Consider the following 16258-nt stretch of genomic DNA (forward strand, 5'->3'; position numbering starts at 1 on the left):
GGCGGGGAGCCACGTCCTTCTTACCCTTCTTACGTATTGTATTATCTTCGCTTTATGTCTAAAAAAAATGGGTTTTTTGTCGCTTTTTTTTCAAATGTGCGTTTTAAGTGTTTTATTCTATTCCCTATAAGGTATTTTACATATGCTCACAAGCATAAAGAGATTTGTGTATAGCGTTTCTCTAAAAGGTTCTAACAGTGATCGACTCTTGTGTGATTAACCAAGAATTGCCTAACTATAAATAATGAAGTTGGGTAGAAATAGAAAGTTAAGAAAAATATGGGTCCATTTAGACCACGCATTGTCCTTTTAGGCTGCTTGTGAAGCATTCCACATAAAGCTACCGACAAAAGCTGTGGTTACTATTGGCACAGAATCTGTCCAAGAACCTGTTCAATCAAATATGAAATTGGTTTCTGCAGATGCTTCTGAAGGACCTCACTTCACAGAGTGTAAATTGCATATTGTCCTTTTATTCTATTAGGCTAGCTGTTTCATACGAAGTTTTTGAATTATTTGTAAATTCCAAGAAGAAAATATATAATAGGCAGAGTCTTGTCTCCGTCTTTATTATATCTGAATTGTAGCAGTTCTTCACTAAGTAGATGGAAAATATATTTCGAAAGGTGATATTTATATGTTCCCCAACTTTCTTGGTCTTTCTTTTTATTCAATGATTCTTTATTTCTCCTCGATGGAAGAAAGTTTAACATTAGAGCAATATTATTTTCTGAAAGCCAGAATTTGGGAAGATAAACAAGGAAGAATTGTGGCAGAAATTTCTAATCACTCTGTTTGAGCAAGAGTCTACAAATGTTTTTGCCGGTGGGCCACATTGTCTGTCAAACAGCAGTTTTGGGCCAACTACACACTAGAGGTTCAAATTAGAAAGATCAAAACCTAGATGTTGTTTTAATTTTATATTATTCTATTTATAATATTAATATTACTTAACATCATATTTAATATTGTTTAATAATACATTGATACACTCTACATGGACATCTATATTTGTGGAAATGGTGAAACAGTTTCCTGGATGCCAAAAGAGTAGATATTTCTGGCTTTAGGTTTGACGTTCCCAACGTTAGCAGCGACCTGAGATTATCGTCTGACAAATTAGTTCTCAAATTGTTCTTTATGTATTTCATCCTTGAAATTATGTGTTCACACATATGTTCTTCCAAAGATTGGAAGGTACCCTGATGCAAAGCTTTGACATTAGAAAACTCTTCCTTGGGCAAAAGCTGGTAAAAACTCGAAGCTGGATTTTATCCAAGCAACTGGCCACAACTACTTCAAATGGATTTTGAAATAGCCTCACTTCAAGCCAAAAGGTGCCACAAAAGTTTCATGGCCCAAGTGCACGACTATTAAAACTCTGCGGCATTTTCTGTTTAAATGGTTCACAGGTACAATATTGTAATTTTATTCAAATTAGAAGCTTTTCAGACTAGGAGATTTTTGTCGAAATATAGAATGGCTATTAAATACTAGTTTGAAGAAACTCATCAGAACAACTTCAAGTTCTAGTAGTTCAAAGTTCTATTTGTCTCGTATGAGATTAATCAATTGAAAAACAACATACCTTGTTTTATTGTTTTTTTTTACAATAAATTGCCTGGCGGTAGTTTTTTAAAACTTTCTCTTCTTCTTCAGCAAGTCACCTTGTACGTCTTCCAGTGAAGATCAAACATGCACGTTAAAAAGAACTTTAGTTTGTTGCTTTTTTTGTTTCTCGAGACAGAAGTACCAATTCCCAAAGCAACAGACGAAAACAGCCAAACAGGATATTGTATCAAAACATTGGTCTAACGGAAGCGGTGGTTTTGAGCCAATGAATTTTTAGGAGAATTCGGAAGGCAATCTAAATCAGATAAATAAAATATTAATTAGCAACTCGACAGTTCTACATCGATTGGTTATCTAAAAATGTCCGCTCGATAGAATTTGGAAACCAGTTAGGTAAAAAGTGTTGTTTTATGGCAGAAAATGGGAGGAATTGGATGTTTGCTACGATGCGGTTGTTTCTATAACACACACAAAAAAAAAGATTAGTTGGTTCCATCTAGAGACCAAAAAAAAAAAAAAAAGGAAGATTGGACCACTTTCGTAAGGTCCTTTTTTTCTCTTCTTTGAAATTTACTTTTAATTTAATGTTTATCTCAGTCACCTTGAAACTCAACAAGTTTTATGTATTCAGAATTTCCATAAAAGGCAGATTCTTTAAATATCTATTTTGTTGTTAAAATCTTAATTTTTGGGGCTTCGATTGCTACTGTCGCGGGTCGCTTTTTACTTTGATTCTGTCACCACGAACTGGAACGGTGGATTCTGTTACCACGAAAGGCAAACAATTTTAAGTAACATAAAGTTTTAACGCCATTTGAAGGGAAATACTGTATACCCCGCTTTCTGGTCAAGTTAGTTCAAATGACTTGGAGTATCAAAAATCAGATATTTTCCCCGGCGAGTGTCTATTTAAAAGATGCATAATTTTCTAGATTTTTCCAAATCTCTTGGGAGAGAAGTTTTACCTCTTAAGGTGACATATAATGAAGTAATTGCTGGTAGCAGAGAGGCTGGGTAAGTCCTTCTCTATTATTCATCTCTCTCTCTGTCTCTCTCTCTCTCTCATCTCTCTCTCTCTCTCTCTCTCTCTCTCTCTCTCTCCTCTCTCTCTCTCTCTCTCTCTCTCTCCTCTCTCTCTCTCTCTCTCTCTCTCTCTCTCTCTCTCTCTTTCTCTCTCTTTCTCTCTCTCTCTCTTTCACCTAACATTTAGGAACAATTGTAAGTTTTGTCAAGGAATATTAAACTGGCGTGCACGTTTACGTTCATTGGGATGGGATATATTTAAAAAAATAACTAGAGTCTAAAGCAGGCGAAATGTCAGAGAGACACACGTGGATCGAGTAAAAACAAATCCGCCTCAAACAAGATTTGTGGATAAAAGTCAGTTTTGGCCCCGTGTATATGCAAATATCTCTAATCACAGAACTGTGTCCAAAATGAGGCGCCTGTCACCGATCTCTGCATATATAGCTGAAACATGTTTCTATTCGAATTTATACTTGTTATATTTGAGCTGAATATTTTGAAATCCCGTTTTTTTTTAATTCCTATTCATTGTAATAGAAATATATGGAGGCTTTTATGGTGGTGCCTTGGCCCTTCTCCCTGGAAATTACTGGGTTCTTGCGAGCTTCCTACTATTCCTGTGTTTATCATGCAATTGGCCTCCTTTCTTTTATCTTCTTTTATTCTCCCATCCCCGCTCTCCAAAATAGAAATACATATTGGACATATAGCGTTAGTGGTGCCTCGGTCCCTCCTCCTCACTTTGGAATTTCAAACATTTATCGAGCTTTCCCACAAATCACTATATTGTTTACACGGCTCAGCTGCTTCTTACTGTGTCGTTTAATCCCTTCCCCCCACTCCTATCCAAAATTTTTGCCCACTTTGCAAAATAAATTTCTACGAGGATGCTTGATTATGCTCTTAGCTTAAATTCCCATACTTCAATCACTGATTAAGAGAGAATTGACCGAAGGGCTTTCTAGAAGTATTGAAAAAATTGAAATCTTAGGCAAGAAGTAGGACAGAAGTAGGAGAAAGAGGCAAGAAGTAGGACATATATTTTCACCCCATTTTACCAAAAACTTGGGCTAACTTCTTTAGTTAGCACACGGCTCTTGTATTTGAGCAGTTGTTCTTAAACAACTTGGCAAAAAGTCAAACCTCTGCACAAGGCCGTATCCAGGGGAGATTTAGGGGGTTTGAAACCCCTCCCCCCAAATTTTGTCCTACTTAAATCCCAACAAATATGCATATAAAAATTTTTTGATCCGTTTTTTTTTTGTAAACCCCCCTCCCGAACAAAACCTGGACGTGCCCCTATATAATAAGCCTAAATAAGCCAAAATAAGCCTAAGAATCAATCAAGCCAAAAAAGATCATCAAATTTCTAGCCAGCCACTTCCTCCTCCCATATCTTTAATGTCGTTTATTAGATCTACTAGAAAAGTTGTATTTTACCAACTCAAAGGCTCCATTAGGAGTAGCTGAGACGTATTTAGTTGTGTCAGTTCAAGGAAATTACATTTGGGAGGATATATATTTCAAACTCTAGAGGTTTTGGGCCATTTTAATAATAGGGGTTTCGGACCATTTTAGGGTTTCGGGCAATAAGACTATTTTTTAATGGAAATACCAAAAAAAAATCAATATAAGGGGAGGGGAAGCATAATCATGCGTAGGGGGGGGTCAGCAAGTGACGCCACTGGATGAGTTTAATTTGGTAGCTAAATTTTAATGCTAAGTTATGGGCCACTCAAGATCCCTTGTAAGCCTATATAATAGGTCCGATAATAAGCCTAAAGATGTGATCTAAACATAATCTTCGCTTGAAGCATTATGTTTGTAAAATATTGATTCGTTGATATATTTGGTTTATAAACAAGCAATCCCTCTCTATGATTTCTCCCTATTTGTTGTTAATAGCGTCAATTTTTCAGGGAGATTGTCATTATTTATCTTCCTTTGATGTAACACCTTCGGTTAAATCGTCTTTATAATGTTGTCTGTTCTTATTTTTTCTGATGTTGGATCTTTTTTCTGTCTCTTGCATTTGATACTGCCTGCACTAAATTCTTACTCCATGACCAGTAAGATTAAAAATTATTTGCCACTTTACTCTCTTGCTATAAAGACGAATGTTAAAAAAAGACGAATAACTGTGTTTACACGGAGAACTTCTACGTTTATGAATTTCAATCCAAATTTCTGTTACTAAAGGGTAAAAAAAGAAGAAAAAAAACAGAAAAAGAAGTTTGAGACAAAACTATGCATAATTGCCATCCTGGCTACAGTATGATTTTCATCTGTTCACAGGGTGGGGATTAAAACCTCTAGTTACGAATTTTCGAACTTGTTTATTCGGAGGGTGCAATTTTATCTTGATCTGCCGCTGTTTTTGAAGGGTTTCGAGCTTCTAAACTTGCTGCTTTGTTTGCAGTGAGTAGATATCTGTGACGTATACAGAAATGCAACAAAAAATGTCATTTTTGGTGCCATTGGGGACTTAACTCTTGTGCCGTTTGTAAAAAATAGCACGTAGGTGCAAGTATTAGCTTTCATTAAGCCCTGTAAACATCTAACTATAACAGTCTGGCGGCCTGCTGTCGTAGGAGAAAAATAAAATAAAGCAGACTCATCAACACCATCTCGGCTAGAGTATATTTATTGTACCGTGTTTTCAAAAGGGTGAAGGGAAGGCGGATGAGGGTGAAATCCAGGGTTCAAAGGCTTTGAACCATGATGATTTTAAGGGTTTAGTTTTTGTTTCGATCTGCTTTTGTTTGCGAAGGCTTTCGGATTCTTATTGAAATTCCTCTATTAGTTTTTGTAAGTATTTTTACTATTGTGTCTAAATGGGATAATAGTTACCATTTTTGACCAGATGCAAATAGGAATCTCTTTTTGGATTTGACAATCCTGTTCAAAAGACTTTTCTTTCATTCTCAGTTACTGAGGAGTTTGGTTCACTCTTTACTTGGTTGCAGCTGCTGCTGCAACCACTGAAGTAATATAACCATGTTGCAAAAGCACATTTGGATTTCCTAAATTTTCGGCTCGTGCTTTCTTAGCCATGGGCCTTCCAGCTTTTGTGTTTGATTCAATACATGCATATACATATCTTGTATTATGTATTCTAGTCCATGCACGGTTCAAATCAGATTATCTTGGCAAGATTTGTGCTTGAATAACCCTGTCTCGTTCGAGCCTGGTGATCATCTTGGGATACTTTCAGAAAATGCAGATGAAATGGTATCGAAGGTAATTCAGAAGCTAAATCCTATCCCAAGTCTTGAACAGACTCACCGTTTGATGATACAGAAGGAAATGTTGACTATTGCTGGTAATATTTCCTAATTAATGCTTGTACTTCGGCTTTATTCCATTATGTTATTTTATTAATTGTAATGTTGTTACCACAAAGCCTAGGTAAGTGGGGCAAGGGCTGTCTAGTGTTGTAAATAGTCGGGCTGGCTTGTTAAGGATAAATTTTATTTTTGTTTTATTATTTTATTTTTTTTTTTTTACAAAAACAGAACTTGTTATTGTCTGATTTGGGTAACTTATTTTTACGTTATTTTTTTATATGGTGTCTTGTCTGGTGCTTGCTGGCACGGCTAATGTTTTTTTTTCAATTTGGGAGGGGAGTGTATAGATCTTCAGCATTCAAAATATTTACATTTTCGTTGCATTTGTTGTAATTAGCATTATTTTCCACAAAATTATTCTGTTTCTGTGTTTTTTCTCGAATTAATGCTCTCTTATCTAAGGCAAAATCCTTGTATTTTATGTAGACATGGAACAACCAAAAAAATTTGAATTTGCTGTCGTGACAAGACGAATCTAGAAATAGAAATGAGGCAAACCTGGGATTTTGTGATATTGAGGAAAAAGAAATAAAAATCAAGATTGTTTTTTTTTTTTTGTATGCTAAGAACATGCCTGGCCGTTTCCAATAAACAAAGCTATGAGAAGATTAATTGCATGAGCAGGCAGTCCATGAACTACTGATGGACATAAAAAAAAAAAAAGAAAACGATCAGCAAAACGAGAAAGGAGCAACTGAGAGAAAATGTAGAGCGAATATGTGTATTCAGTTATTATAGTAAAATGGCATGGAGACTGTGGCTTATAAATAAACACCTTTACTTTGTTGTGGCTTATACATCAATTAAAAAAAGAAAAAAATGTTTTTTTGTAATATCAGCGTTTGTGGTGTACCTAATTTGTGCTGCAGTATTAGATTGTTATTATTTTAATTTTTACTGAAAATACTAAAAAAAATCGTTTTTTAATGAAATCCACCAGGGGATTGGATTCGAGTCTTCTCCAATTGATGGCCATGCTTTACACATCAAACTATTATGAATGTGGTTATGTATGACTTGAAACATAACCTCTAGTTGTTTTATTAACCTTATTTTATGAATAAAGACCCAATAGATGTGTTTAGTCTCAAGAGCTTAAGGAAGCCAATTATTTTAATCTCTAAAAAAAGAAAAGATACGCATTTGGGCTTTACAGTCCCGATGGAGCTGATCTTCATGTCTTGGCCCTTGAGCCAAGGAGACAAGTGGGGTGTTGGGGGGGGGGACAACTATCCTCGATTTTGCATAGCTTTCCTGTATGTATTCCTTATTTTTCTCCATGAACCCATCTAGAGCTGGGTTGATTCTGTATGAGATTACAGAGTCAACTAGTAGTAATTCAATCGGGTTGTTAAGTCAGTGCCTTTGTACAGCCTTTTGTTTTATCTGTAGTGATATTACATGTTTGTTCTTGGATTCTTGGCTTTACTTTATACTTCATTTTTTTTTTTTTTTTTTTTTTTTTTTATTTCAGGCCCAAGGAAAGAATGGGTTTGTTATGAAAATCTACCTCCTGCTACAGTCTTTGACTGGTTCAAAAAGTTTTTGGATATTACAACTCCCCCGACCCAATCGCTTCTATATGATCTTGCTACCTACGCTACAGATCCAAAAGAAAAAGAAGGCTTGGATATGCTCTCACAGGTGCTTTTTTACTCTCAAATTGTATAGCTATTAAGTTTTGATTATTCAAATGATGAGGTAGTCTCACTTCAAACTTTCGTGTCTTATTTTTTTTCCACCGGGTTTTTTCTTCTTACATTTTTGCATTCTCAGTTTTTTATTTTATTTGAAGTGGGAAAAAAAGGAATATCTGTTCAATCTGGGTTTCTTTTCAGGAAATTTTAGTAACCTGTACTTTAAGAGAGTCTAAGCTTTAGAGATATGCCGTGGCACTGTATCCTCGATTTTTTGCAATTTTAATTCTGACCGATATATCTGTGCTGATTAGACTTTTTATTTAATTTATGAAGAAGAATAGTGTCTTTGAATGCTTGATCCCTATATGGGTTTTCTTACTTGCTTTGTATTATATTTTTAGTCTCTATTTTTATAATAGTAGTCTGTATAGAGACCACTATTTAAAAACTTTTGAAACCCTGCTACTACATTATTAATTCTATAACTTGCACCTTTAAGCCATTCTTTGTGCACTTTTAGGCTATCTAGGGAAAAATATCTTTTCATGAATGATATTACAATAACTTAAGCCAACTTTGTGATGCAAAATAAAATATGACTCGAATTCTGTTTCAAATATAACACCTCGCTGGCTGTCGTGGATGAACTCTTGTCAGAGCGTAGCATTAAAAGAAATAAGGCAACAATTTTTGAATTAATTCCAATCTTACAATTGATAGTGAAAATTAGAACAAGGAATGCCCTCGAGCAAGGGAGCTGAGGAGGCAAAAAAAAATGTTTGATTTTCGTTCACTTGTAAAATTGAAGGACTAGAATCAAAAGCTAAGAGTTGAAAGTGATAAGAGTTGGTGATGTAGCTGTATTTCTTATTTAACGTATCGGAAACTTTTAGAAATAACTTACCCGGGTATATCATGCAAGTTGAATCAAGACGCTAAGCTGTACGGCCGCCATATATACTTTACTTTTTTCTAATTGCTTTCGGTGCACAGCTAAAAAAAAGTAATGCTATTTCTTAGGATTTGAAATTTGTTGCCAAATTAACAGTTTTGCGTACAATTTATTTCAGGATGTGGGGAGGTATGAGCAGTGGAAGCATTCCAAATGGCCAACCGTACTGAGCTTCCTTGAAGAATTTTCATCACTGAGTATCCCCGCTGAAGCTCTCATCATTAAACTCCCCTTAATGAAGCCACGCTTTTATTCTATATCTTCCTGTTTGCTGAGTTCGCCAACCTGTGTGGATCTAACAGTTGGGGCTGTCAAATTTATTACTGAGGGTGAGCAATTTCATCATTGAAATAGAGTGAAATTCAGTGTTCAATAAGGTGAAACGCGTAAAAAAAAATAAGAAGAAAAATACGTACCGGATTATGGACTCAATTATTTAAGTTACTAAAGATAAAACCTATTGATCGGATAAGATTTCTAACCATTAAAACCTATTTATTTTTTTTTTTTGCTTATACTAAACCCGCTATCTTGTAAATAATGAATTCGTACATCCCTTTTTGGAAGAAACAGGCTTGGGTCACTTAGGTGGCGTTCTCTATAAATGCTCTAAAATATTTATGATTAGAGCTATAATTGTAAATTTATTGTAAAGTGAAGCACGCATACCCATCTTTATATATATATAAGAAAAATTCTAGACAAAAAACTAAACCGTCTGCTAAATTAGCTTTTTGATAGCCCTCTCAAATAGCCCTTTTTTCATTCAAAAGGTAGCTCTGGCCTTTGGGCCTCGAAAATTCCACTCGCTTTGCTTGGGCTTTCGGCCTTCTTGAATGAATTAGAGTCAATTTGATGTAAATTCTATGAATTTTTTCTTTCTACTTTGTTGAATACAAAAACTGACCAGTCCATGTTGCTTGTAGTGTTAGTTATATGATTAATGGTCACTTCATTTGAAATGGACAACATTAATAATTTCTGATTACGCACAGTTTCAGTTGATAAGATGTAATAATAAAGTTTTATAGACAAGCTTAAACAATGACCTTAATTTCAAGATATAATTTAATTCCCTATAAATCACTCTAATAAGTCTAGAATGCTCAAGTTCGGATATAGAAAACATAGTATATTTCCATAGTACGCGTTGATTAATTTCACACACCTTCTTGTTTACCTTCCCCAGATTTCTCTTGTGGAGTTGAGTTGACTCTGGCCAAGCTCATAGAATGATGCCAATCACACGTATGAATTCAATGTCGGATATGCATCCAGTTCTATTTCCCAATAACGATTATTCTATTGTCGATTCAGTTTTATTGTGAACAATAACGCAAAATCTCAAAAGTTTTAGCAGTGGAGGTAATCAAACTTTTTTCCATTAGAAATTCCTTTAGAACTCTTTTTTTCTATGGTTGGACCTCATCCCTGAAATGAATTGCCTCCTTCTTGAAATGACATTTTTGTTGATTCTTAACGCCTGGGCCAAGAAATGTTTCTCTTTTTTTATTACAATTTTTTTTCCAGATGGTTCATCTCGAAATGGTCTCTGTTCAATGTACCTGAATCAAGCTACTATTGGAACAACCGTAAACGCCTTCTTCAGGAGGTTTGTGTCTATAATATTTATTGTGTTCTACTATAGAGTTTCATGTCGTCGGTATTTTGAGAAATCCAACTTTAATCTTTATATTTTATGCTGTCAACTGATCAAGCAAAACCGTATCTATTAAGTCAAACCTGTAGACAAGGGAAGGGAGGTTGTCTTCCATGGAAATTGTCCAAGGACTATTCTTACTACAATCATGGTAATTCTAAGAAGTGAACATCAATGAATGCAAAAATGTGAATTCATTGGTTTAGTGATGAGCTTTGTCTCAATTTTGGAGCACAATTTTTGGCATATACTTCCCTGAACGTATATTGCAGTTTCTTAGTGTCAAACTTTGAGCTAAAGTTATTCTATTATGGAATAATTTAAACTTTGGCTTTTAATGGGTTCAAGTTCGATTTTATTGCTTTTACTGGATGATTTGAACAGCTTTTTGATGTACTTTATGTTTTTTCTTCTTGTACTTTTAAGTGAGACTGAATAGTATACAGAAGATACCATGACTTAAGTGCTACGTGGACCTTCGATATGCCATCTCCATCATCGGTCTCGTCTTTCTGGTCGTACTTTTGCTCAGTTTTTGATACTCATTTCTCGCTATTGGTTTGCTCCCTCTGTCTCTTCCTTTTTCCGCTGTGAGTCTTTTATATATATATATATATATATATATATATATATATATATATATATATATGTATTATATAATCTTACGCTAGATTCTGCTTACTCCGTAACGCTTATTATACGTAATAGAATATATATTCTTACGCTAGATTCTTACTCCATAACCAGTAAGATTAAAAATTATTTACCACTTTACTCTCTTGCTATAAAGACGAATGTTAAAAAAAGACGAATGTCTGCGTTTACACGGAAATCTTCTACGTATTTTCGAATTTGTTTATTCTGAGGGTATATTTTCTATTACGGATCGTTTATTCGGAGGGTGTATATCGGATCGTATATTCTATTATGCTAGATTACGCTTATTATATATATATATATATATATATATATATATATATATATATATATATATATATATATATATATATATATATATATATATATATATATATAATGTATTACTCAATATCTAGGGTGCAAAAATCTAGCCGCCTAAATCCGTTGCAATACTAGCTGAAAAGCAATCCTTTTTGTAAAATTCAGGAAGTTCATTATAACAGTGATTGATTTCTTGTGGGTTGATACAAAATTTTGCAGACCCAGAATCTCTGAATGAGCAATCGATAAATTTTGAAATTTCTATAAAGCCTTTCACGCTTGATAGTAGCTTGAATCTTTTATCTCTATCCTGCATTTTTTATTTTCTTTATATTTTTTTTTGCATTTTTTATTTTGCATTTTTTTATTTCTTTATAGTGTGCATATGATAATTGCGGTGACCTTAAACGATGAAAATAATGGCTACATACTTTTTGCGTTACCCATCTAATGTTCGATTTGTTTAAGTGTGAAAGGTTACACGTAACGTAACTTCGCCAGTTAGCATGGCCTATTACATACGTAATGTGAAAGTTACTTTACGGAGAAAATTTCTTCCGTAACAAATGTTATGTAAAGTAGGCTCAAACTCAGCTTAGACTTTCAGTTTATTAAAGTTTATGTTGCATTAGGTAAAAGTCAATATAGCAGCAACAAAATTGAATTTCTTGATGAACAAGTGATTAACTGTGAAGGCAATATTTTATAAACTTTACCCTGAAAGCCTTTCATGCTTTATGCTAGCTTCAATCTATATCTCTATTACACATTCAAATTTTTGAAAAGTTAATTTGTGATGATTTAGACGATGATTGGGGTGATTTTATAAAACTTGTATAAAATTGAAAGGTTGTACTTATTGTGACACCTGACAGAGAAAATTACGTACGTGTTGAAGCAACTTAAAACACCGAATACAAACGATTCTTACTGTTAACTGACTAGAGCTAGCCAAAGTTTTTTATATAAAAAAAACACAATAAATATTTTTTCTTGTTTTTTAGTGAGCCTCGATTTCATTTGCCAGAAAATCCAACTGTACCAATTATAATGGTAGGACCGGGTACAGGCATCGCACCATTCAGGTCTTTCTGGATGCATCGGGCAGAACTGATGAAAGGTAATTTTATATAATCTAACAGCTATGATCGAATATCGAGAGCCTTGAGAAAATCAGAAGAACTTCAGGAATGGTTTCAGAAAGAGGCTGTGAAATGTCGAAATCCAAAAAAAAAGCAACCAAAATATGTTTTTTTTTTTTTCATCTTATTTTTGGAAATCATTTTTCCTTATTTATTATTATATTGTTTTTCTTAATACTTTTTGACCTTTCCCATTGTCTTTATGAATTACTTGTGAAAAAATCTGGTGTCCGTTGGTGGCTAATATTGTTTTGTTTTTGTTTTTCGATTTACTTGCCTTGAAGAAGTTGTCAGCCTTTGGCTCGGTGTCAGTTTATTAATTATATACTAATGTTATTTCTTACTTTTTTCAAGAATAGTCTAATTAAATAGTTTTAGTTAATAACCATAGGCTATTCCCCAGCTATATCAAGATGTGAAGTTAGAGAAACTGTACAATATCTCCTATTAGATTGGTCCAGACTTAGCAGACAAGGTGTAGTCTGTTATTATCATTATTAATTTTCTTTTTCATCCAATCCAAGCTGTTTGGGCTTAATTTTAATATTCAGTGTTTGGGTCAAAGCCTCGCACCTCAAATTGGCCCGAAGTCCCCTTTCTAGATAAATTAAGAAACGCGGCCACCAATATGTGTCTTCTTGTGAAAATTTCTAATCTTAAAAAACTTTATGATACTCACTTTTTGTATTTCACCATTTTGAGTACTTTTTGACCTTTTCAACTATCTTTATAGATTACTTGGGATAAAAGCTGGTATTCATTGTTGACTAATATTGTTACTTTTGATCTGATTCATTTCGCTCTGTGTCAATTTGTAATAATGCTAACACATCAATATTGACAAATCCAAATATAATTTTAGTTGGACAACATCTGGGCGCAGCTATTTTCTATGGAGGGTATAGAACCCAAGAACTAGATCTTTACAGAGAGGAGAAGTGGAAATATCATAATATGGGCGCTATTGAGCTTGCTGCAACTGCCTACTCCCGAGAAGTTGTAATTGAGAGAGTAAGTGCTGTCTTGAGATTTTTTTACTTTTTCTCTTTTTGTGCATAGAGTTTATTCCTTTTCTCAAATTGTGAAAAAGCCTTAATCTGGCCTTGGCAGAGGTACGTTCACAAAAAATTTTTTTGACTTTGAAGATGGGTAAAAAAAGTGAAGTTAATGGAAAACGTTGGGTAATAGATTCCATAGTAAACATAAAAATGTTTCGGGGGAAAGGGCGTTCTCGAAGGCTTCTTCCTTGGGTTTTGCCTGTTTAGAACTATACTTAATATTACTTTCTTTGGTGTCTTGCTTTTCTGGGGGCGCCAAGTATATCAAATTCCGTGATTGGGTGGGATTGTTTAGCAAAGTTTGAATGCATAACTTTCAAGCTTATCCCTTTACCCTACAAGCATGCGTGATTATGCGGAGAGCCAAATCAAATGGAATGATTAGATATATTTCAACGTAAAGTTTTTTTGTTTTTTTTTAAAATAAAGTATGTGCAATAAATTTCATTTTCGTAAATTGAAAAAAATTTATCGGAAAAAATTAAGGGTCAGCTCGGGAAATAGCCAAAAATAATAGTTGTTTTGTAGCAGTCAGACTTAGAAAAAAAGGTAATAATCAGTTTGAGTTTCGTTTGTGAAGGCACTTGCATGTCTAATGGGAAGAAGTTATCGTTACTAGTTTCGACTCTTCTTTTGTTTATTTGCTGTTTTTCACTTAACGTCAAATTGACTGTAGATTGAACCATGTTTGGATTTATTTATATTTTTTTATCCAGGAATTTGTACAACATAAGATGATGATTGATGCCAACGCCCGTCGTATTTATGAATTGTTGGATAGTCATGGCGATCATATTTATGTATGTGGAGATTTTTACATGGCGAATGATGTCAAAACGGTTGTAGTTTCAAAATTTCAAGAATATGGAAATATCAACGCGGATGAAGCTGCATCGGCTGTAGAAAACCTCATTGTAAGTTTCAGTATCAGATACAATTTAAATATTCTCTTTCATACAGCAAAAGTCTTTCATAAAGCATAAAATCACGTTTCATACTGCCTTTTGTGCATGAGTGAGCATGAGATGTTACGTTGACTTTTATTGCCACTTTCTTGTAATTCCCCATGTATCAGTAATAGAGGCTTGCGATCAAAAACTGATTAATAATTTTTAATATTTGTTATAGAATCTTATTTGTTGAAAATAGTATTCAAATACCCCTATCAGGTCAGTTTTTTTGCAAATCATATTTTAAGCTTAATTTTGCGTGAGGATAGGCCGAGGGGTATAAAAGACCGGAGCTCTTTTCATGTTGTGTGATGGTCTAGAGTCATACACTCTTTCATAAATTCCTACCTCCATCCTTGGAAGGGAAAGCTTGCCTGTCTGTCCTCATATTGGTGCTGAAGTAGACTTTTCATGAGCTTGCTTGACTAGAATGGGGACTGCAAACATGGCTTCAGGGTGAAATTGAAGAGTTGCATCCCCTCAAAAAAATAATAGCCTAGTAAACGACACAGCTATGCACTGAATTTAATAGTTTCCCTGTTAGTACAGGACCTAAGCTTTGACGGAATATGGCTGATGTTTTAGTGAGAGGGTACCATATTACTACTTTTACTTCTTTGTGAGTGTTGAGACGGTACTCTAGATCCTGAGATCTAGGATAAGGTCCTAGATCCAAATACTAGAATTTTCAGGATTCAAGACCAACTATTTATCAAGATGGCATCCAGAATTTTTCCACTTTCAATGTAGGTTTACGCCACGTCTTGAGAAAATAATAGTCTAGTATATTACTATTAATATACTAATAATAGTCTAGTATATTATCTAGTACTATTAGTCTAATAGTCTAGTAAATTACACAAGATTGGACTGTATTTGAATAATGGAGTATTTTTCTTGGGTTAAGGTTGTTTTGGTAGATTTTTTTTAGGCTGAATAACTTCTTCCTAGCTTTGTTATTTATTTGGATTGTCCCTCCATTGCAGTGCAATATCTGTGGACATGAATATATAACGAGTTGGAGCTAATATGATCGGGATAGTTTGAGTGAAATTTCGACTCTTGTTGATAGGAACGCAGTACCAAGTGCTAAAAAAACATACAATGATATACAGCCACTGAATTTGTCACGAGAAATAGTCAAAAAATTTCACTATTAAAAATGACATAACAATAATAACATAGTAACTATTAATTTTTCAGTAGCCCTTTTTACTAATTTTATGCTTAAATGAGCTGTTAGACCTTGTCCCTGTTGGAACAGATGCGCAAACAAACAAAAATCCTGAAGTTATTTTTACCCCGTCATTTTGTTCATCAAGATTGATATAATAATGTCTCTTATTTTGTTATTTTCTAAGTCGCTTTGGTCAAATCACTTTGGCCTCTGTGCATTTCAAGGGACAAAAATATTTAAATCTGAAACTTTAAAAATTAAAGGATCATCACATCTTGTTCGAACACGTGTATTCATTGATTGACTCGTTTATTGGGCAAAGTAAACTTTGCAGTTTTCCAAGGGCCAAGGTTGGCTCTTTTTTAATTAAACACCTCCTGTTTCAATGTATGTATAGGTGTTATTCCAAAAGCAAAGAACTCGGTTCCTTGAAATCTTTACTAAAACATGTTTTCATTCTAGTATTAAATTTTTTGGTATGGGCAAAGACATATTTCTAAATGAATTTAAAATAAAATGCATTCAAAGATTATAAACTACTGTCCTATAGGAACAATCGTACTAGAAACTTACTTGGTGATTTTAGTATAAAAGTAATGTATCTTTGATATATAATAAAATTCTCTTAAATAACCTGTCTTTTTGGCCTGGTTGTTATTTGAAATACAAGTTGTATTGTAATGATAATAATTCATATCTATCCCATGTCATATGCGAAAATGACTGTTGCAAAGTATAACAAAATAAGAAGAGAATACACTGCAATTCATTTTT

At 34.0% G+C, this 16258-nt stretch overlaps 1 protein-coding gene and 1 long non-coding RNA gene across 2 annotated transcripts in view; both read left to right on the forward strand.

The window, feature by feature from the left end:
• The window catches only part of LOC136041077 (nitric oxide synthase 1-like), a 16342-nt gene extending 1959 nt beyond the window's left edge, over positions 1-14383 (forward strand). Inside the window, exons 3-11 of the mRNA XM_065725630.1 lie at positions 314-452; positions 2505-2586; positions 5718-5920; positions 7420-7589; positions 8656-8866; positions 10068-10149; positions 12162-12277; positions 13162-13310; positions 14074-14383. Of these exons, the coding sequence (XP_065581702.1) occupies positions 314-452; positions 2505-2586; positions 5718-5920; positions 7420-7589; positions 8656-8866; positions 10068-10149; positions 12162-12277; positions 13162-13310; positions 14074-14340 (1419 nt within the window). The 3' untranslated portion in view covers positions 14341-14383. The remainder of the gene's footprint in view (positions 1-313; positions 453-2504; positions 2587-5717; positions 5921-7419; positions 7590-8655; positions 8867-10067; positions 10150-12161; positions 12278-13161; positions 13311-14073) is intronic.
• LOC136040840 (uncharacterized) overlaps positions 1-16258 on the forward strand; it is a 199615-nt gene that overhangs the window by 78572 nt on the left and 104785 nt on the right. The gene's annotated exons all lie outside the window — the stretch shown is intronic.

The sequence above is a fragment of the Artemia franciscana genome, chromosome 21 (assembly GCF_032884065.1).
Source record: "Artemia franciscana chromosome 21, ASM3288406v1, whole genome shotgun sequence".
In the NCBI taxonomy this organism is placed as follows: domain Eukaryota; kingdom Metazoa; phylum Arthropoda; class Branchiopoda; order Anostraca; family Artemiidae; genus Artemia; species Artemia franciscana.